The sequence below is a fragment of the Haliotis rubra genome, unplaced genomic scaffold (assembly GCF_003918875.1).
Source record: "Haliotis rubra isolate DU_JTF1 unplaced genomic scaffold, ASM391887v1 Scf77, whole genome shotgun sequence".
Taxonomy (NCBI): Eukaryota; Metazoa; Mollusca; class Gastropoda; order Lepetellida; family Haliotidae; genus Haliotis; species Haliotis rubra.
The window spans coordinates 1,782,896-1,805,278 of record NW_025767490.1 but is presented as its reverse complement, the minus strand read 5'-3'; the positions used below and the strand labels follow the sequence as shown (position 1 = coordinate 1,805,278).

Genomic DNA, 22,383 nt, shown 5'->3' with positions numbered 1-22,383 from the left:
GGTCACGTTGTGATACCAATTCATTCACGTAAGTATTAGGAGCAAATATAATATGAAACAAAATGTTGAACTACCATTTTCAGTAGTAGTAGTAGTAGTAGTAGTAGTAGTAGTTGTAGTAGTAGTAGTAGTAGTAGTAGTAGCAGTAGTAGTAGTAGTAGTAGTAGTAGTAGTAGTAGTAGTAGTAGCAGTAGTAGTAGTAGTAGTAGTAGTAGTAGTAGTAGCAGTAGTAGTAGTAGTAGTAGTAGTAGTAGTAGTAGTAGTAGTAGTAGTAGTACTAGTAGTAGTAGTGGTGGAGTAGTAGTAGTAGTAGTAGTAGTATCTAACCCTGCTGTCTAGTATGAGTTCAAATGTGTTGCTACAGAGATGCAATAGTGACTAGGTCCTAACAAAACAGACCTGGCAAGCTGTGATGGGACAAGAGAAGAACAATTTTATATGCAGACAAAGTGTCTGTTTACTTAACATGCTTCCATCGTGTCTATAAATACACGATGCCATTTAGAAAGTGGTCAAGTGTAACACGTTATATTTGGGATTACACTTTCTCAATGAAGTACAGATTCTAGCAGTTTGGGTTGTCCCATCCAGGATTCAAACCCACACTGTCAGAGTCTTTCACCTAATCAACATTTACACCACCCAGAGGGTTACACAAACTTTCTGATCTAGACTGGCAGTTGTCAGAATTCCCTTTTTGGGTTAGATCACTGACTTTGTCTACTGGCAATCAGGTGCCTGAAGCTGAGAGTTTGGGTTTAATCCCAGATGAAACACAACCCCAAAAAGTACTAGAATCTGTACTTTACAAAGAAAGTGTAATCCCCAATATATAACATCAGGACTACCAAAGAAAACTTTCCCACTGTGCAGAAAAACGCAGAAAAGCCAATATTAATCGTGGAAATGGCAACATAAACATAATACCCACAGCTACTGAAACAGTAAAAACGGCAACTTTAAATCGCTAACACTGCATCATAAAACGAGGAGCGTGCAACTTCGATTTTGTGCATGCACACATGGAAGAGGAAGTCTCGACCGCATGTTGACATTTTCCAGCTTGGACAAAAGTTACATTGCTTTTTAAGTATTTCTGTTGTGTTATTTGGCATTTATCATCATGATACTGTACTTGTGTGCACACTTGTTTAGTTTACTTTCCATTCTTATGAAATGGTTGACACTAATACTTTTTCTACGCGAGGCAATTCACGGTTGCTCAGAATTGGAAAGAAGCCAGATTGTAATTTGCATGCACAGTAGAGGTCAAAGTTCGCTGATATAAAATGTTGCAGTTTCATAGTTTTTCGTTGCCGTTTTTACTGTTTCAGTAGTGAGGTAATGTGTTTATGTTACTATTTCCACGATTAATGTGGGCTTTTCTGCGTTTTTCTGCACAGCGGGAAAGTTTTCTTTGGTAGGCCTGTAACATGTAACATGTCTCAATCTAGACAACAGATAAATAGCCTCTCTTTAAAGAGTATTTGGGGAACACTACTAATATCAACACTTGATAAAATTACACAATATTATCAATAAATATGGCACAAATCTCAACTGGTTCTTCAGTATCTCTGTACATGAACCACACTGAGTATTGACAAGAAGATCTTGAAATGTTTCCAGTTAACAATTAAACTAACAATGCAAAAGTGTCTTCACTTAACAGAATATTCCTGCAACACTCAAAAGAATCTATCTAACTTCTATTTCATAAACAATATTCTGTGTTTTGTGTATTTTCAAGACAAACCTATAAAAGCTACATCAAAACAATTTGGCAAATGTCATGCTCCAAACACTACTAGTCAAACATACTTCTGCAATATATTGAGACGTCTCACTGAGAATACATCTTCATGATGAGCATGTGCTGCCAATACTGAACAAATTAAAAGAGTACACAATGTCAGGACTTACAATATTGCACCAGTAGTAGAAGGATACAAAGGAATGGAATTGCTGCAGTTCCCTAAAGCTGATCCAAACAATATGACAATCATTACTTACACTCCAAGATTTGGTCAGGACAATATGTCCAACATATTTGTGCTAATAGCAGAAACATTTAATTCGCATAATTTCTGATGTATTCCAGAACCCCCGTTCCACGAACCAATCCTGGTACTGCAACTTTACTAATCTGTCTCTAGATTAGTCCGAAGGACTGTCAACTTTATTTCACTGTCTCAGCAACTCATGCTTGAATGAGTTAGAAATTCTTACTATGTTTACATTTTTTGTCAGTCTTCATTGTACCCATGTGGGGCATCGAACTCAGGTCTTCAGCTTGACGAGCGAACGCCTTAACCACTAGGCTACCCCAACACCCTGCTACCGATCAAGGATTACCATCATTGGATTTCTGCTTGTCCTCACCAGTATGTAGTAGTCCCGCGTAGCAGATTAGCAGACTATCTGGCTGAACTCTAAACTTTAAACTCAGCATACCAATAGCTAAGACTGCCACGTGGAACAGGGCTCAGGAAAGTACACAGGATGCTGTTGTTCAAAATGACCTTAGCGCTAAGACTGTCGTAAGTCCTTATTAAGGTAATCACTTTAGCACTAAGATGGCATTGTACAACAGCACCAATGTCATGTGTGAGTTGTCTCGAGTATCACTCGACTACTGTCACACATCTAGAGAACTGGTCTTGGAGCTACTGCTTCTGGATGGGTAGGCACAGAACAGTGCGAACTGCAAACATCCAAGAACAATCCCCATCACGTTTGGATACTGAAAAAGAAATACACCAGAACACTCATTTAACATGTTAAATCACTTTACATTTCAGTGACCGAAATAAAACAAGAAAGTCAGTGAGTCTTAATGCAAAAGTACTGTTAAAACTGAACTGTTTATGAGGTAGATTGGTAAAACCTATGTTATGCTGATAAGGTAAGAGCTCCTACTAGAAGTCACTCTTAAACATACAATCAACGCAAAATTGACAAAAACATTTACAATTTGGGCTTGATAAACATTTTGTGAATTGTGCTTTGTTCAGAAAACAAGATGCAGTTTAACTTTCAAACAATGTCAGGGGTGGAAATAATCCATTGCCTGATGTCTCGGTCCAGTGTTTTTTGTCGGGCAAGCAAACTTGTATATCACGCTTTATCTGTGTCCAGTTGACTTTCCAATGTTAATTATGCTGCTTATTTAAAATATCAACAAGATCATCAACTGATATAGTGGAAACATTATCAGGGCAAGTGATTTTACATGTGCCACTGTACCGGAGTACGGTAGCAATTTAAAAGTTATTTCCACCCCTGAATGTGCTATAAAACCATGCTTAATGGATTAACTGGATTTGCTTGTTTAATGTTGCAGTCAGCAATATTCCAGCTATATGGCAATGGTCTGCAAATAACCGATTCTTGACAAGACAATCCAGTGAACAACAGCATGAGCATCGACCTACGCAATTGGGATATGATGACATGTGTTAACCAAGTCAGCAAGTCTGACCACCCGATCCCGTTAGTTGCCTCTTACGACAAGCATGGGTTGCTGAAGAACAATTCTAACCCGATCTTCATGCTTTAATCTATTGGAACACTTACTGAGACATAGAGGTCACTGATGATACGACCGTACAAGTACCAGCCCACTGCCGCCACAAAGTTCAGCACACACAGCGGTGCAGATATGGAATCACAACTTTTGCTTCTTACAACTTGTGCCTGCAAAGAAAATATTTTCTGAGACTGATCTCACAACACAAATCTAAGTTTCATGTAAACCACTAAGATTGCTGTACCTGTACTTTAATTCTATATCCCGAATTTCTTTTGATTTTGGACAGATCAAAACCCAGTTAACATTAAGGCTACTTAACTGAGACATAAAAGATGAGGTTCTGCAGTCTCACATCATTCCCTTAATACAGAATGCCTTCCCTGCTCTACTGACCAACAAACACAAACACTATCAAACATTTATGGGTTGAGTTGGATCACCTGGTACAGCAGTGTCAACAACAGAAGCAGACTCTGTCACAGATGGAACTGGTACTACAAGTAGAGTGGGTCACTATTCCTCAAGGTCTGACACAAACCCTATCAAACATTAGGGGGATGAGTTGGATCACCTGGTACAGCAGTGTCAACCACAGAAGCAGACTCTGTCACAGATGGAACTGGTACTACAAGTAGAGTGGGTCACTATTTCTGAAGGTCTGATACAAACCCTATCAAACATTAGGGGGATCAGTTGGATCACCTGGTACAGCAGTGTCAACAACAGAAGCAGACTCTGTCACAGATGGAACTGGTACTACAAGTAGAGTGGGTCACTATTTCTGAAGGTCTGACACAAACCCTATCAAACATTAGGGGGATGAGTTGGATCACCTGGTACAGCAGTGTCAACAACAGAAGCAGACTCTGTCACAGATGGAACTGGTACTACAAGTAGAGTGGGTCACTATTTCTGAAGGTCTGACACAAACCCTATCAAACATTAGGGGGATGAGTTGGATCACCTGGTACAGCAGTGTCAACAACAGAAGCAGACTCTGTCACAGATGGAACTGGTACTACAAGTAGAGTGGGTCACTATTTCTGAAGGTCTGACACAAACCCTATCAAACATTAGGGGGGGTGAGTTGGATCACCTGGTACAGCAGTGTCAACAACAGAAGCAGACTCTGTCACAGATGGAACTGGTACTACAAGTAGAGTGGGTCACTATTTCTGAAGGTCTGACACAAACCCTATCAAACATTAGGGGATGAGTTGGATCACCTGGTACAGCAGTGTCAACAACAGAAGCAGACTCTGTCACAGATGGAACTGGTACTACAAGTAGAGTGGGTCACTATTTCTGAAGTCTGACACAACAACATCAAACATTAGGGGATGAGTTGGATCACCTGGTACAGCAGTGTCAACAACAGAAGCAGACTCTGTCACAGACGGAACTGGTCACAGAGTGGGAACTGGTACTACCTGGTACAGAGTGGGTCACTATTTCAAGAAGGTCTGACACAAACCCTATCAAACATTAGGGGGATGAGTTGGATCACCTGGTACAGCAGTGTCAACAACAGAAGCAGACTCTGTCACAGATGGAACTGGTCACTACTACAAGTAGAGTGGGTCACTATTTCTGAAGGTCTGACACAAACCCTATCAAACATTAGGGGATGAGTTGGATCACCTGGTACAGCAGTGTCAACAACAGAAGCAGACTCTGTCACAGATGGAACTGGTACTACAAGTAGAGTGGGTCACTATTTCTGAAGGTCTGACACAAACCCTATCAAACATTAGGGGGTGAGTTGGATCACCTGGTACAGCAGTGTCAACAACAGAAGCAGACTCTGTCACAGATGGAACTGGTACTACAAGTAGAGTGGGTCACTATTTCTGAAGGTCTGACACAAACCCTATCAAACATTAGGGGGGATGAGTTGGATCACCTGGTACAGCAGTGTCAACCACAGAAGCAGACTCTGTCACAGATGGAACTGGTACTACAAGTAGAGTGGGTCACTATTTCTGAAGGTCTGACACAAACCCTATCAAACATTAGGGGGATGAGTTGGATCACCTGGTACAGCAGTGTCAACAACAGAAACAGACTCTGTCACAGATGGAACTGGTAGTACAAGTAGAGTGGGTCACTATTTCTGAAGGTCTGACACAAACCCTATCAAACATTAGGGGGATGAGTTGGATCACCTGGTACAGCAGTGTCAACAACAGAAGCAGACTCTGTCACAGATGGAACTGGTACTACAAGTAGAGTGGGTCACTATTCCTCAAGGTCTGACACAAACCCTATCAAACATTAGGGGGATCAGTTGGATCAACAGGTGCAACTGTGTCCTCCCTACCACACATACATTTTGCTTAAAGATTCTCAGATTTTTAGCTGTAATCTGGCATTGCAATCATTACCACAGCATAAGTGTTAAAGCCTCCCCTCTTCACCCGTACAAACCAAAACATACCTACAACAACAACAATTGGAAATGTGTTATTTCAGGTTTCTACTTTTAAGTGACGTCTGCTTCAGACTCTTGATCAAATATGAGGTTCTGAGCAGATAATAAATCCCTGACAAGTACAGAACATTGCAGTTGTCTCTGTTACGTAGATATACTCACCACTGTTGCCAAGGGTGACGCATAACATACAACTGTTAAGCAACATCCATACAATCCGAGTTGGCCTGCCGCAATGACATCATTGGGTTGGTAGTATCGGATGTAGATGAGTGGTCCAAAAAGCAGGAAGACGCTAAAGCTGATGAGTCTGTGCATTTGGTTCTGAGGTAATAAACACATACATGACTAATGATATGTCATTTCTTTTATGCAGCAATTTTTAGGAGCTTGTGAGTGAATTTGGTTTTATGCCGCTTATAGCCATATTCCAGCAATATCACAGTGGGGGACACCAGAAATGGTTTTCACACATTGTAATTCAGTTTTACGTACTAAAGTGTGTGCGTGAGTATTGTTTTACACTGATTTTGGCAATATTCCAGCAATATCACAGTGGGGGACATCAGAAATGGGCTTCACACATCGTAATTCAGTTTTACGTACTAAAGTGTGTGAGTGAGTATTGTTTTACACTGCTTTTAGCAATATTCCAGCAATATCACAGTGGGGGACACCAGAAATGGCCTTCACACATTGTAATTCAGTTTTTTACATACTAAAGTGCGTGAGTGAGTATGGTTTTACACTGCTTTTAGCAATATTCCAGCAATATCACAGTGGGGGACATCAGAAATGGGCTTCACACATTGTAATTCAGTTTTACTAACTAAAGTGCGTCAGTGAGTATGGTTTTACACCGCTTTTAGCAATATTCCAGCAACATCACAGCGGGGACACCAGAATTGGACAATCACAGGAGGCCCCAGTTTCAGGGATTATAGAACTCACTTGGTAAAGGTGACTGAGGGCATAAATTGAGTGCAACACCACTTTGAACAACAATCCAGTTATCTGATGGTGTGTCAGCTTAAATGGAAACGAAATCTCCAAAACTAGTCATTCATTTAGTGCTCACATAATCACCAGATATTAATTAGCTGGTTTTAGATCTTGCTTTTGTGATGACTATGTTGAAATGTATGGAGTCTGTTGGAGTGAGTGAGTGAGTATGGTTTTATGGTGCTTTTAGCAATATTCCAGCAATATCACAGCGAGGGACACCAGACATGGGCTTCACCCATTGTACCCATATGGGGAATCAAACCCGGGTCTTCGGCATGAAGAGCGAACGCTTTAACCACTAGGCTACCCCACCACCCCAGTGTGTTGGAATATATGGGGTATGTTGTGGACTTCACCTACCCTCTTGACTGTGTAGATGTAGAAGATGCAGATGTAGAGGAACTGCAGTATGGCCCCGAGTGTGTTGGACATTATCATGGAGTAGATGCTGCGCATGATGCTGTACTTGAGCCAGATACACGCACTGAAACATCACAGGAGACATCAACACACCAATACGGCCATTTGAATGTGGGTAGATTTAACTAAACAATATCCATTAAAATTGAAACTTTGATAATATTCTCAACCAAACATGTATCAAAAATTCGGTGACATTACTCTAATATTCTAGACAATGTGTTTTACTTGCCCAAAATCTAAGTCATGCTGAAAAGACTAGGGCTGGGACGATACACTGTCACAATATGATACGTATCGCGATATTTTACCTGTGATACGATACGCACCACTATACATCCACCTTGAAAAAATGACAGTATTAAGATTTAAAATGATTTTTTAGAAGGTATTTGTGTATAACAATAACACTATTGTAATAAACAAACAAGTAACACTATCATACTTACGTATTTTCCTCAACATAAGTACTTTAACATGTTTAAGATAATACTGTTTTGAAAAAAGTTGTGTATCGTTTTGTATCGATACACCAGTCGATAATACGATAGCTGTATCAAACTAAAATGTATCGTGATGCATTGGTGAATCATCCCAGCCCTAGAAAAGACATTGGGTATTTTGAATCCCTGATGACAAACTTGTGTCCAAGTCACCTTAATAACACTCACCTGATAAAGAAGGCAAAGAACGGAACAGGAGATGTGTCACCTGTCCCGCCCTTCCTCACGATACGCAGACATATTTCTCTGGAAAAAGACACATCAACATGTTCACACAAACAAAAGCATATCCTGAACAAGGTTCATTTATTGTCTGACAAAAAACATCGCCATTTTCACGTCTGTTTTGTCCTAGAGTACTAATGCACTGAGTTCCCAATGATAAAATTATACTTAACCAAACAATGGTTTCCTACAAGTACAAGAAAGATAAAAACGTACATAACGAGGAGAGTTCTGTGGACATACAACTTATTTAATATAATGTGAGTGATGTTTTGGTGTAGCTACTATAGTACTGTCGGAAATAGAAAAAAACTGTTTTTAGGCTGTTACTCTGTATCCCTAAAATTGACACAATTGCAAATAGCATATGTCGAAATAACCCACTTCGGCATAACTGGGCGTTCAGTTGGATGCGTGATACGATATCCAGAAAAGCATGTTTATTCAAAAAATCGGGCAAAACTTAGAAAAAAATATGAATAGCTGCTGAAAAAATAGATCAGACTATAGATTGCAATTAGGTCGCTCAGCCAGGTATGACGACGGACCGTCGACTCACCTGGCATGAAATGCACGTGCTCTACCACTGAGACTGTAGTTAGGCCGAACTTAGTTTAACAGATATTTCACACTTTCACATATCAACTACATAAATTGTAGTGATAAATGAGAAAATACAGTTTTTTTCTATTTCCGACAGTACTTTAACACCGTTATCAAGCTCATATCATATTAAAGAAGTTGTATATCCATAGAACTCTCCTCGTTGTTCATCACACCAACTTCTAAATGACACTCAAAGAAGTTAAGATAAAAACTTGTCAATCTCAAAGTATATTCATGGCAAATACATTAACTAATACAGTGTCAGGTAACAAGTGGTTAGCATTAAACAGGGCACTACCATCATTACAAATCCAAACAATTAAAAAAACAGCAAATGCTTTCTTACTATAGATAATGTGTTGTGTCATGCCTGATGAATTGTTGCAGAGCTACAGATAACTTTTTGGGTCATTGAGTTATGTACTCGCTTGTGCTCATCCCAATAGGGTATCCTAATTTTCCTTTGAGTTACTAAATAAATTGTACTCATCTCACTCAAACTCAATTGGGTATTTTGCTATTTCCATTAGCTTTGAAAATACAATAAAGTTTAAATGGTACTGTTTGTTATTTATATTTGATATATAATAGGAGAAACGATAAGAAAGACTGCAAGTTGCCAAGTTCATGTCCTGAAATAGAATGTCTCAATATACCACAGTTATTTTATTTACCCACAGGTACGCAAGCTAAGTTTGGACATTTTTGTGTGTACGCATGTAAGATCACATTTATTGAGTATTTACAAAAATTCAAGCGTACTTGCACGCAATAATCTTAATAGGAATTGAGTTTTCACATAAATACATGCGTAATTTAAGCAGATACGCAGCTTATCAGTACCTCTGCTGTTGTCAAATGAAAATATATGGTATTCTTTGTCTTCTTTGGAGTATTATATTATTCATCTGAGTGAGTGAGTGAGTTGGGTTTTACGCCGCTTTTAGCAATATTCCAGCAATATCACGATGAGGGACACCAGAAATGGGCTTCACACATTGTACCCATGTAGGGAATCGAACCCAGATCTTCTGCGTGACGAGCAAACACGTTAACCACTAGGCTATCCCACCGCCCATTATCATTGGTCTGGGGAACTAATAACTTTTCATAATAAACTAAAGAAAAGAAATAAAAAAATTAAAAATGCTTGTCACTTATAATTATGCTAACATGGAATAATTTACACATTTGAAAATGTATTTTTTAGATTAAATATTATTTTTTTACTTTCCCTGACTCATTCAAATATTACTTCAAATTGTTATCAGTTTTCACTGTTTTACATATCTGTTGAGATTATCTTGGGTGCAGCACAAGTATATACGAGTTTGCCTAACCATGTAATATACTTACATCCCAACCAGCTGACAAGCTATGGATGATAACGTTGCTGCCCATGCCAGCACCAGCTCCCAGTCCATACCATGAACTCACCCACCACCTGCTGGAACAACACGGTTCATTGAAACATCACACAATTGGGGAAATTGTAATGGGCACGAAGTTTAACAATGGTCTACGTGGTGAAGGTTATACCACTGATGTAGCAGTGAGAGTGAGTGAGAGTGGAGTGGAGTGGAGGAGGTGGGAGAGTGGGAGTGAGGAGGAGTGAGTGAGTGAGTGAGTGAGTGAGTGAGTGAGTGAGTGAGTGAGTGAGTGAGTGAGTGAGTGAGTGAGTGAGTGAGTGAGTGAGTGAGTGAGTGAGTGAGTGAGTGAGTGAGTGAGTGAGTGAGTGAGTGAGTGAGTGAGTGAGTGAGTGAGTGAGTGAGTGAGTGAGTGAACTTCCCACTCTTATACATTAGACTGACTCGGAGCCCACCAGTCTTCCATTTGCACGTGCCAGGCAGTACAATGCTATAACTTATAACATGCTATAGCATATAATGATGCTATAACAATGCAAATAACTATGCTATTACCACCAACCGTCCCCATCCTGAGTGGAAGCTCTACCCACTAGACCATGGAGGCAATGTCTAAATTTGGCCTGGTTCAAACAAAACTGTGCCTGTCATAAAAGTCATCTAAACAGAATAGGTGTATCGGTATGTGACCTGGTGACCTGGATGCAAGTCACTGTAGCCAACAGTCCTGGCTCTGTTGTTTACATTCCACTGTCATATGCCCGGAACATCACATGCGTATGTCCTGCATTTTGATACTCATGCTTGACATGAATAAACTATTTCAGCAATAACACGTTATATTTGGGATTACACTTTCTCAGTAAAGTAGAGATTCTAGTACTTTCGTTGGGTTGAGTCCCATCCAGGATTCAAACCCACACCCTCATAGTCAGGCACCTAATCACCAGCACACAAAGTCAGCTGCCTATCCCGCTCAGCCCCCGGATGTCGGACAACTGGTAGTCTTGACAACAGAGTTTGTGTACCCCTCTGAAAAGGGTAATTTGGAATTGTTTATTCATATTTCAGCTACGTCATGGCTCTGCTTGATGAACTGGACACCATTGACCACATCCAACAAGTCTGCAGCTCATTTCAGACTGGTCAAGCATGGGAGAAAACAACTCTGTATATATCTTCACTTGTCTAGAACTAATGGACTAGTGGCCATGTCCACCCTCAAGCCCCTGAAAACATCTTAAGCACTATCCTTAAAACATGATCACCGTGAACCTGGATTTAATTCCAATCCTAGCTTTCTGGCATGGCCAAGGGAGAAAGAGCAAATTTCAGTCAGCCTTTGAACGGAACTTAGATAGAAGGGATACACATAAACACAAGAATTTTATGGAAGTCTTCTTTATTTTGAGGAACACAACATTTTGGAGTATATTTTTATTCCTTTATCAGGCGAATAAAGAATATGAGAAACAGATACCCATATAAGTACACGTGGAACAACAACAGCGATAGGGCAACAAGGGAAGCCAGTAGTGAATTGGCGCTGATTGGTATGGGCAATGGAGTGAGTGAGTGTAGTTTTACGCCGCTTTTAGCAATATTCCAGCAATATCACGGCAGGGGATTCACACATTGTACCCATGAGGGGAATCGAACCCAGGTCTTTGACATTTCGACCTGTGATGGTCCGGGTTAGAATGAATCTTCAATAGCCCATGCTTGTCGTAAGAGGCGACTAACAGGATCGGGAGGCCAGGCTCGCTGACTAGGTTGACACATGTTATTGGTTCCCAATTGCGCAGATCGATGCTCATGCTGTTGATCACTGGAATTTCTGGTCCAGACTCGATTATTTACAGACCGCCGCCATATAGCTGCAATATTGCTTAGTGCAGCGAAAAACTAAACTCACTCACTCACTCTTTGACGTGTCAAACGAATGCTTTAACCACTAGGCTATCCCACCGCCCCTGTAAGGACAATTGACAGTCAGAAGCTACGAAATATGACAACTTGGTTAAACTTTCTCCAGAATAACAAGTTGTTCTGACAATGTCCATGTGTAAAAAGACCTTACGACAAAGAGTCCAAGAAAGGGTTATTCTAATTACTTGAAAACACAATTTGTTGATTATGATAATCATGATAATATATAACCATTTATCAATTATTTATTCTCAGATTATTACACTTTCTCATTTTCAACAAGTGCTCTAATTTCAGTGACAGATATGTTTCTGGTTTAATTTTCCTCCACTATCAGCAGATGTGCATCAAAAAATGTGATCATCAACATCTGGCTGATCACATGGCAAAATGAATAACACAAACATCCACTGTAACCAATTCAACCTGATCATTTTTGTACAATACATGACATATATTCATGGACCCTGAAAGTCAATGATCGAGTAACACTAACAGCATTCTACTGATGATTACAACACCTGTGAAGACACAAAGAACCAGGCGGTCTTCCGAGATGAAACATATGCAAGTTGATAAAAGTCACAAATATCTGGGGCGAGACAAGGATATTTTTACTTCAATCAATCAGTCTAGATATACTAAAAGCTTGGAGGACATGAGGGTGAGATAGAATTTACAACCCAAAATAATTCCTCCAAGTTTTTCTGTTCATTAACAGTAGACCCAGTGTCTTGAGTATAAGATGTCTAGCAAACCAGGGCACCGTTCTTCAAAGCGATCGTAGCGCTAAGACAATCGTAACTCCCATACTTTAACATAGACTTACGATAGTCGTAGCGCTACAATCGCTTTGAGGAATGGGGCCCAGCTTCAGAAGCAGAGAGATCAGTAATGTCAACTGTGCCACCAATCAATTGATGGAGTCACAATGGTTTGAAAGGATTCAGATGCAGTTTCACTCCAGCAATAGCATCCAAGCAATATCTCCTTTGAAGCCCAATGTGGGAAATACTGGACAATAAATAGACATGACCTTCATATATACACATATTGTAATATGATATACACTACATCCTACCATGCTTTGCACAAGTTTCTAAGGCAATGATTATCAATTTTAAATCTTAATTTCAAGATTATATAGATAATAAATGAGACACAAGAAATCAATCAATTACAATGCAAATAATCTATTAGTACAAATTTAAGAATTTACCAAGTTTTCATTAATCACATGTTGATAGATAAATTAATCATTCAGTACCGCAGAAATGTTCACATTTATTAAGATTGGTTTAGAAGGATCATAAAAATGCAGAAAATTCAATTCTACACACCTATTGGATCAGCCTGGTACATGTGTAGCATTGAACTGATGATATCAAGGTTGATTTTTGTTTCTATCTAGACACATATCAATAATCAATTTCATTAATTGGCATGTCAACATAAATCAAGATCCTTTCAAGTCGATATATCAATATAAATTGCCAGTCAAGGACAGCCCAAAGCTATGGACGCCACTAACATTAGAATTTAGAGTTATCCAGAGCTGTAAAAAGACAGTGTTCAAAAACTTCAAGTCTCTTGTCGGCCAATGAACATCTGTCACTGTAACAATGCTGACAGATGTTGGAATAAATCATCCAGAGAAATATCACTACACAATCATTTCTGTTATCACATCAATAAATAAATTAACAAGTGTAGTAACTGTTCCAACCATGAACATGATGAAATTAGAAATAAACGCTCATGTTAGGTTGCTGTGTTGAAATGATTAGTTACCATTCACTTCAATAACTAGTGATGACAAAAAAAGCATGCATGCTTGCTTGCTTTGCTTGAAGTCAGCTTACTGTATCAATATTGACAGAGCATTAACTGTAAGAGCGTATAAACATGATAAAATCAAACTGGTTACAGCTGTTGGCAGAAATACATCCAGCTGAACAAAATGACAGCAACCTGACACTGACTTTATTGCTTCATCCTTCAGATATCAATGGACAAGTGTGAGAGGGGGGGGGGGAAGAGAGAGAAAGAAGAGATGGTGTGTACATGGTGTTTGTGTGAACTTGTTGTTTAACACCTTACTTAACAATATTACTGCTACATGAAAAAAGACAAAATACAGAGCCCAGGTCACAAATCAGTTGAAGTTAAGCAACACAGAAAGTCCTTGGATGGGTGGCTGTGTTTGGCAGCTTGACTCTTGAGAGTTTCTAGGACTTCAGTCCTGCCCCACAACTCTCACCTCAGGCTAGTGAGTTTGTTCACAAACTGCCTCTGTTTACCAAGCAGTGAATAGGTACCTGGTGGCATAAGTCATAGACTGTGAACCTTCTAGCGCCTCACACTCATAGGAGGCTTGGGTTATCTGGGGTAATAATGAGTTAGCACCTTGAGCATGCACAAGTGCCTGGAAACAGGTGCACTATAAATCGCAATTATCAGTATATAAAATAGTGTAATGTGAAATGTGGCCTGTCCAAGGACTGGCTGTCCAAAAAGAGACCAGTCCTGAACAAACACAGCCAATCCCCAAAACTAAAACTAGTGTTGGGAATTGGTTAAAATCTAATAATTGGTGATTGGTCCATTACAACCGATCAATCATCGAAAATAATTGGCTAGCGTCATTTATTAAATGTTCCTTTTATTTTTGTTAATGCACACAAAAAGTAAAGAAAAAACGTAGTAATTTGGGGTTTTTGCAGATTGCTTAAAGTCCATTTGCAAATTTTGCATATTTAAATCATGATTAGTATGTTAGTAACACATATTTCCTGGATTCTTTAAGATAAATTCAATCATGACTTGGAACGGGCTTGTAGTGCTTATGAAATGTAAATTTAATGACACAGACAAATCCAGCCTTGACAAAAATATTGTTAATGCAAACAAGTGTTCCAAGATTGGTCATGTTCGATCACGAGAAAACATGTTCGATTGCTTGGTCGTTTAGTCACTGCGACCAATCTTCGATTATTTCAAATAATCGGACCACCACTAACTATAACAATAAAAAAAATCAACAAATGTTAAACAACAACGAGAAAGAGAATGATTTCTAAGACGAAGTTCAAACCAAGTTAAGTTTATGTTTTTCAAATATTTCCCCTGATCAAAGGATGGCCTTACTTATTTAATAGACCGTCCTTCACAAAAATAGACCGTCAAGGACAGTGGAACGGGCTATATTTTATACACTGCAATTATCTATTTTATTTTTTCAACTCTTGACTAGACAATCCAGTGACTGATACTGCAAGCACCATTTCATCATGTTCATGTACAATCAACCAAGTCAGCCCACCCCATCCATCTGCTAGTGTTAGGGACCAATTCTAACAGGAAATCTCCATGTAGAGGACACAAGGTCCTTGATATCATGCACCGATAGATACATTTTCATTCACACAAACAGGTGTACAAACATGACACGATCTATCACATGCATGTATGAAACAAGGCTGTCAGGAACAGATAGCATATTAATGGTTTCGCAAGATCTAATTTACTCAGCAATAGGTTGCACAAGTTTAAGAGTGTTCTTAACATGAACAGATTGTTGGAACAGATTAAACATTTAAGGCATATTCAGATTTGGTGATAGTAATTGTGAGAGACAAATCTTAAATTTTGTGATTCTGTTTTAATAAACACAAGAAAAGACAGCACAGTTCATCTCCTTCGTTGTTTCACAAAGATTACTGATTCAAATAACAAATTCTGAAACGTGGTAACTGTATTCATTTTGGATAAATGACAGATAATCGATAGTGTCGAGTTGGGTTTCATGATGACTAATATACAAATGATATACAAGATGGATAGATATAGTTAGTCAGTGAAATATATATCACATGATAACTATCTCTGTAAATAAAATGCTGGGATATATTTGGGATACAGCTTGCTCGATTTGCTTATTTTCATAATTTAGACACATATATGTATCAAGAGATCACATGGTGTGACCTGGCACAATGTGTGGCATGGTGTGGTGTGGTGTGGTGAGGTATAATGAAGCCTGGTGTGGTGTGGTGTGGCATCAAGTTGAATTGTGTCGCAATGTGTAGCATGGTGTGGTGTGATATAGTGAAGCCTGATGTGGTGTGGCATGGTGTCACAATGTGTGGCATAACTTGTTTGAGTGGCATTTTAGAAGTTGAGACGTACAATATATAACAAGTTTTATGGATAACAACTTCTTTATTTTCGTGAGTGCGACGTTTCGATACAGATTCTTGTACCGTTGTCAAGCAAGAGTGATACATGAAGTGTAGGAGCTGCATATATATACTGTATATAACAATGAAACAACATAATAGACAAAGGAAACAACATAATTGCCATGATTGGCTAAGCAGTAAGCTTTGATGAAGCCAGTAAGTACATAAAGGATAGTGAGTGGAAGCCAGAGATGTAGTTACAATGAGATGTTTATACAATGGATGCGATGTTTATACAATAGACTGGGCTTGGTGGAGGAGTGGATCATAAGCAGATGGAATGAAGTATCCTTGGTCACGGTTGATGGTAGGCTTGTGGCGTTTGATGTGAATGGCTTCTGTGAGCTTGCGTTTAGTGAAGTCCGTTTGGTTGTTGGCGAGAATGGTGATGTCGGACCACTCTATTTGATGATTGGGGTTGGCTTTGATGTGGTCAGAGATAGCTGATTTGGTGAATGTGTGGCATGGTGTGGTGTGAAGGATTGTGTGGTGTGATATAGTGAAGCCTGGTGTGGTGTGGCATTGTGTCACAATGTGTGACATGGTGTGGTGTGAAGGGGCGGTGTGGTGTGATGTAGTGAAGCCTGGTGTGGTGTGGTTTGACACGACATTGTAAAGTATGGTTTTGGGGAATTTAGCACGTATTCAAGAAATATCACGCAGGTGACACCAGAAATGGGCTTAACACATTGTGCCCATGTGGGGAATCAAACGTGACGACCGAAAGCTTTAACCACTAGGCTACCCCACCACCCCACCTGGGGCACTAACCAGATTTGAACCACATTAATGTTGATACATAATGATGTATAAAAATTAACACAATTTTATGAAATCTGTCACAGATATCAATGCTTGATTTTCATATTGATAAAATCCAGATGTTCCTCAGTCACAATGTATGGTTACATTACCACGATTACTATATGTTCAGGCAGCTTTAACATGTGTTGTACAGTACTTTAGTTGTTTAAGGCCTCACTCCAGCTATAGGGTGGTGGTCTGTTAATATATGAGTCTTGACCAGACAATCCAGTGATCAAGATCATGAGCACCAATCTACATGGTTGACCACCCGATGCAGTAAGTCACGTCTTATGACATGCATGGGTTGAAGAAGACCAATTCTAACCCAGATCTTCAAGGGTTCTTTAGTTACATCACCTTGTTAACTTGATGATTCAAGAAAGTCCAAAGAAACATGGGTCATGGATGCCATCTCATATTCAAGCTGCCTATTTCAACAGTCCAAACTTCACTCTACAGGTCACCTTTCAGCTTCTTAGGATATTTTGTTTCTAGGATTTCAAACTATGTGCCCTTCGCATTCCAACTCAGTAACTCCTTTAAAATCATCTTTTCCCTCCGAAACTGAAATGTTTGTAAAGTTCTCATTTTCTCAGATCATGAGATATTTCAACATTTAATTCAAAAGATTCGATTTGAACTAATCCTTAAAGCTACTCTAATCCTGTTTATCATTTTAACAGCTGTACTTATCAATGAATTGATCACCTCTACAAAGCCAGAATACAGGTCATCATTGTTTATCACAACTGCAATATCAGTACACGGGAAATTTGTAATTACAGTTTGGGAACTTTTACTGCCATTGCCAGCAGACTTGAGACCGACTATCAGATCTAGATAATTGACAAATAATTATCATTTCTTTCATACATAGAACAGAACAATATAAAGCTGCCACAGTTCGTGCAAACAGTCATGCAATGTCACCATAGGTTTTAGACAAAATGAGTTAAAGACAACATGCTTGACTACATTTCAGGAAGATAAAATCTATTTCTAGTCCTTCTACAGGGAGATTTAATAGACAAATGGCCTTGCCTAACCCTCAACAAAGAAGCACTCATTGAAACTATTCCAACCATAACCATGACCAGGACTAGACCCCTCTACGTGATCCATATGATCTGGGTCCTTTCAACATGGGGTCAAGACAAGAGTGTCATAAACATTGAACAAAAGCATAGAAATACCGGTAAACACTGACAGGCAGGTACATGAGCAAAATTAGCCCAATTTAGCAACAGACTAATTATGCTAATTGAAATGACAGTTCTATTTAACTTGACCATAGTCACGTAATTAGATTCTCTTTGATTTGCATTTTAGAAGCCAATTCGTAATCATAAATGCAAGATACTTTATCATTTATTAATATTTTAAAATGACAACTTCCTTACTACATATGATGAGAATCTATACCAAAACTTTACATCATATGGAATAAAGAAGTTGTCATCCTCACAGTACCTTGCATTTATCAGTACTCAGTTCACAGAGAAAACATCTAGTCTTTCTTACAATGTCCAGAATTCACTAGCTTGGGCACTAATTGAAAGGCCTGTGTCTGAGTTAAGAATTGGACAAAAAACTTAAAATTGCACATTTACCTAGATTACTTCTGTTACATCATAGTGTCACCTTAATGTGGAAGGAAAGCCTAAAATAACACTACTATAGTCCATTTGACTTCATTTTAGACCGATGAATTGCTCACTAACACAAAATCTAATAATTGCAACAAAACCAAATTTTGCTGTCACATGAAATGTCACTGCACACGCTTGTTGATTACCATATTGTATATGGTATTGTCATATGATGCTGATGAACACATGCTTAACCATGTTAACATCCCATCCTGTTCAGAAGTATGCATAATCATTATGCGGTATGGCTTCCGCCCGTAATACAACCTATGTTCAGATTAAACTGACAGCATAAGCATACTCTGTTAGGGTTAGGTTTAAGAGTGGAATACGGGTAGAAGTCTTTCCCATTATGCATACGACCCAAAGCTAAGATATCATCCAATCAAACAGGTTATTTTCTAACCAATTTTGAATGGTGAGTGAGTTTGGTTTCACGCTGCTTTTTGCAATATTCCAGCAATATCATGGCGGGAGACACCAGAAATGGGTTTCACACATTGTACCCATGTGGGGAATCGAACCCAGGCCTTCTGCGTGAATGCTTTAACCACTAGGCTAACAACAAACACACACCACCACACCCCGAATAATGACAATAATATTACACATATAAGGCACATATCAATCATAATAAACAGAGCACTGTAAATCTGCAAAGAATTCCAACTTATAAAACATTCACTAGCCTAATGTAACTGCTCACTACACCTTTTGACTGAATATGTCGAATAGATGGCCCCGAATAGATGCTCCAGATGTTATGGGTCTTTTTCAAGTTTATTTTACAGCAATAAACTGCATATATTCTTTAATTATGAATAGTATTTCTGTTCCTTAGTTATTTCTTGATTCTTATTGGTAAGCATTAAACTCATCACAAAGAAAGACAAGCACATACGCCACGTTAGTATTGACTGTAAGAGTAAACATCTGGCAGAAATATCTGACATCAATTTAGAGAGCTGGATGTCGTCATTTTAAAAGAAAATGTGGGACATATTAATCAAATGTTTAGGACTTTCTATACGTTATGAACTTACACGAAATGTTTCGATCCGCAGGAAATAAACTCAAAGTACGGTACACCACCGAGGTCTCACTGCGTGATGCCGATTTAAGTTGTTTACATCCGCAGACGAAAAGCGCCGCGTCAAACTTTCATAGAATCTCGCGAGAATGTTAAAAGTAGAACTGTAGATATCATACGAATTACGAGCTATATCAAAAAGTCCATTTGACAGGAAGGAATAGGTTTGGATAGTCTGTTAAGTATTATAGATAAATACTAATTTTGCTACTACTAACGAGTACAAATTTAAGTGGTTGACGTTGTCATTTATTTATGAACTCCCGTAATTCGGAAGAAACACATCTGTCAATTTATACTTTTATGGATTTTCAAAATGGCTGCCTGCGTTAACCATGTGATTTTGTTACATTGATACTGTAAGTTTCACATTTGCGATTTATGATAACTTGTCAACCGACAGTTACCTTATGAAAATATTTCCATACATTTTAGTTGTTTCTCTTTGAAGAGTGACACACACATATGATACTGAAAGAGGCAAATATAGATTCAATGTGATATGTTCAGATTTCGTTCACCCAAGTATCAGAGGATGCGTCAAATTCGTTCGCATGCTTTGGCGTGAACATGAATTTCTGTCTCTTATGGATTTCTTCCACCTATCCATTTGTGGGTAGTGCCCGATAGTGTCAATTAATGTACACTCCCGTTCCCCCAGCCCAAATAATATTTATAAACTTCGATCTGACGAACATGCATTTATCAGGTTGGGGAAACCTACCGATCGGCCTATAATATGCCCAACAGGATATTATAGGCCGTTCTGCCTATTTTGCTATAGCCCGATCGGGCCATATTTGAACATTTTTCTAATTATTTCACAAACTATCAATTTCCGCACGGAATGGTTTTATATGATCATAGAGATGACTAGTTAGTGGACCTCCTCAGCTTGAAAAAAATAAGTTTGGGACAAAATGGCAATTTATATCATGTTCAGGAAAAGATGTTTCATAAAGAACACAATTTTGCATAGATTTTCCTTTTGAAAACTAACACTGAATATCTATGTCATTAATTTGCACTGAAAATTGTCAAAAAATATTATAGACTTATATTTAATTAGCAATTTCCAAACTCCTTTAGTATGTGATGAAAATTCTCAAAAAGGGTTTGAATGAAAACCTTAGGACATCAAAACTTGAATGATGTTAATATCCTCATGCGGAAATGCACCGCTTCAAATTTATTTGATAAATATCATAATTATAGGCAGATCGGCCTATAGCAAAATAGGCAGAAGGGCCTATAATATCCCGTTTGGCCTATTATAGGCCAATTGGTAGGTTTCCCCAACCTGTTTATGGAAGACACACCTGACAGACATGCGTATATGGCAGACATGCACCTGACGGACATGCATGTAGGGGAAACACACCGGAAAGAGTTCTGCCCGTACATGCGAAAAGATGAAGGATGACATTATTTTTCGTTACTGGAAACTTGGGCATAACAAAGGTGAAACGTGAATTCATTATATTGGATTTATGTGCTATTCTTGTATTGAATTAATGTGTCAATTCTGTGGATACGATACAACGAAATGTCAGTACACGTTTTACTCTAGTATTGTTTTGCAATCGATCTTTTAGATTCTTAAAAGAATTACATAAAATGTCCTCCACCACGGGATCTCCATGATCAGCAGCACTTGCATGTTCACTTGCCTCTCATCGACAATAATATTCGCTAATATATTTTCAAAAATCGATATTACATGTAAAGACATATGAGTAATATGTTTTCATCATTTATGTTAAAGGAACTTTAATTCATATGTAAATGTGGAAATATTTACTTCTCGGGTCCGGTTTGGGTCAAATATCAGGGTCCGGTTCGGGTTAAATATCAGGGACCGGTTCGGCTTGGGGCCGGTTCGGGGGTAATTCCTCGAAACAATGCCCTATGACGCCTGCATGGCAACACGGTTGTCTGGCTCAGCGAGTGCGTATAAGCTCCGCTCACTGGTGTTTCATCTTTACGAGCTATGTCATTGCATAAGCCCAACGATGTTGAGAGTTTCCAATAGTTGTATACCGGCGGATGCGCAATATTTTGCAAGCACCAGTTTGAAATATTTTTCGTTTTTCACTAATACGCTCATATTTATTTGTATTATGGGATGCTGAGGTGTTATGTTTTGTGTATTTTGTAATTTTTTCTTATCCTGACTCATGTTTATTTGCTTGTCTTCTTCTTCTGGCGAACCTAGTGGAACACTTGTATCTCCCAATTGAAGCTCCCTTCAATAAAGAAATCACTATTAGTACTCACCCCGAGTTATCTCCCTTTCCGTAAGCGCGGGAAGGAGGGCGCCACCCAAGCCCATGTGCCTCACTCTCTCCTTCTTCGCCCAGTGAGCTGGACGTGAGAGCGCCTGTGTCTCCCAACGCACATATCCTTTATTTAAATCTAGTTAAGTTCCTCTTATACGTTAGTATAGAGGTAGTACTAGTATATTTATTCAATTTGCATTGATTATTAATTGTGTTTCTGCTGTTTTATTCAGGCTTTGGCATGATTGTTCAGTAGGCTACATTAATGAAAATTTGCACAGAATGTAAACTACGTTACT

The 22,383-nt window shown here is 38.8% G+C and overlaps 2 protein-coding genes across 3 annotated transcripts in view; one reads left to right on the top strand and one right to left on the bottom strand.

Moving 5' to 3' along the window:
• Window positions 1-1,229: 1,229 nt before the first annotated feature.
• Window positions 1,230-19,879, bottom strand: LOC124260559 (sugar transporter SWEET1-like). Of its 2 annotated transcripts, none has more exons than XM_046694882.1 (7): window positions 19,759-19,879; window positions 10,079-10,166; window positions 8,060-8,137; window positions 7,329-7,452; window positions 6,126-6,287; window positions 3,577-3,696; window positions 1,230-2,743 (listed from the first exon to the last, which is right to left on the bottom strand). In XM_046694882.1, the coding sequence occupies exons 2-7, from the start codon at window positions 10,144-10,146 to the stop codon at window positions 2,639-2,641; spliced, it is 657 nt and encodes a 218-aa protein (XP_046550838.1). In that variant the 5' UTR covers window positions 10,147-10,166; window positions 19,759-19,879; the 3' UTR covers window positions 1,230-2,638. The 2 variants fall into 2 exon arrangements, with proteins under 2 accessions (XP_046550838.1, XP_046550837.1); XM_046694881.1 differs by having other exon boundaries at window positions 1,231-2,743; window positions 10,079-10,169.
• Window positions 19,880-20,104: 225 nt separating this feature from the next.
• LOC124260584 (testis-expressed protein 10 homolog) overlaps window positions 20,105-22,383 on the top strand; it is a 30,961-nt gene continuing 28,682 nt past the window's right edge. The window contains exon 1 of the mRNA XM_046694907.1: window positions 20,105-20,164. The gene's annotated coding sequence lies outside the window, so the exon portion shown is untranslated. The remainder of the gene's footprint in view (window positions 20,165-22,383) is intronic.

Bases quoted from the DNA above. Each gene is read 5' to 3' on its own strand.
- LOC124260559 (XM_046694882.1), bottom strand. From the start codon at position 10,146: ATGGACTGGGAGCTGGTGCTGGCATGGGCAGCAACGTTATCATCCATA. The intron at 3,697-6,125 runs GTGAGTATATCT...TTTTCTTTGCAG, and splicing joins CGTCACCCTTGGCAACAGTG to GCACAAGTTGTAAGAAGCAA. The intron at 2,744-3,576 runs GTAAGTGTTCCA...TTTCTTTTTCAG, and splicing joins TCAGTGACCTCTATGTCTCA to TATCCAAACGTGATGGGGAT.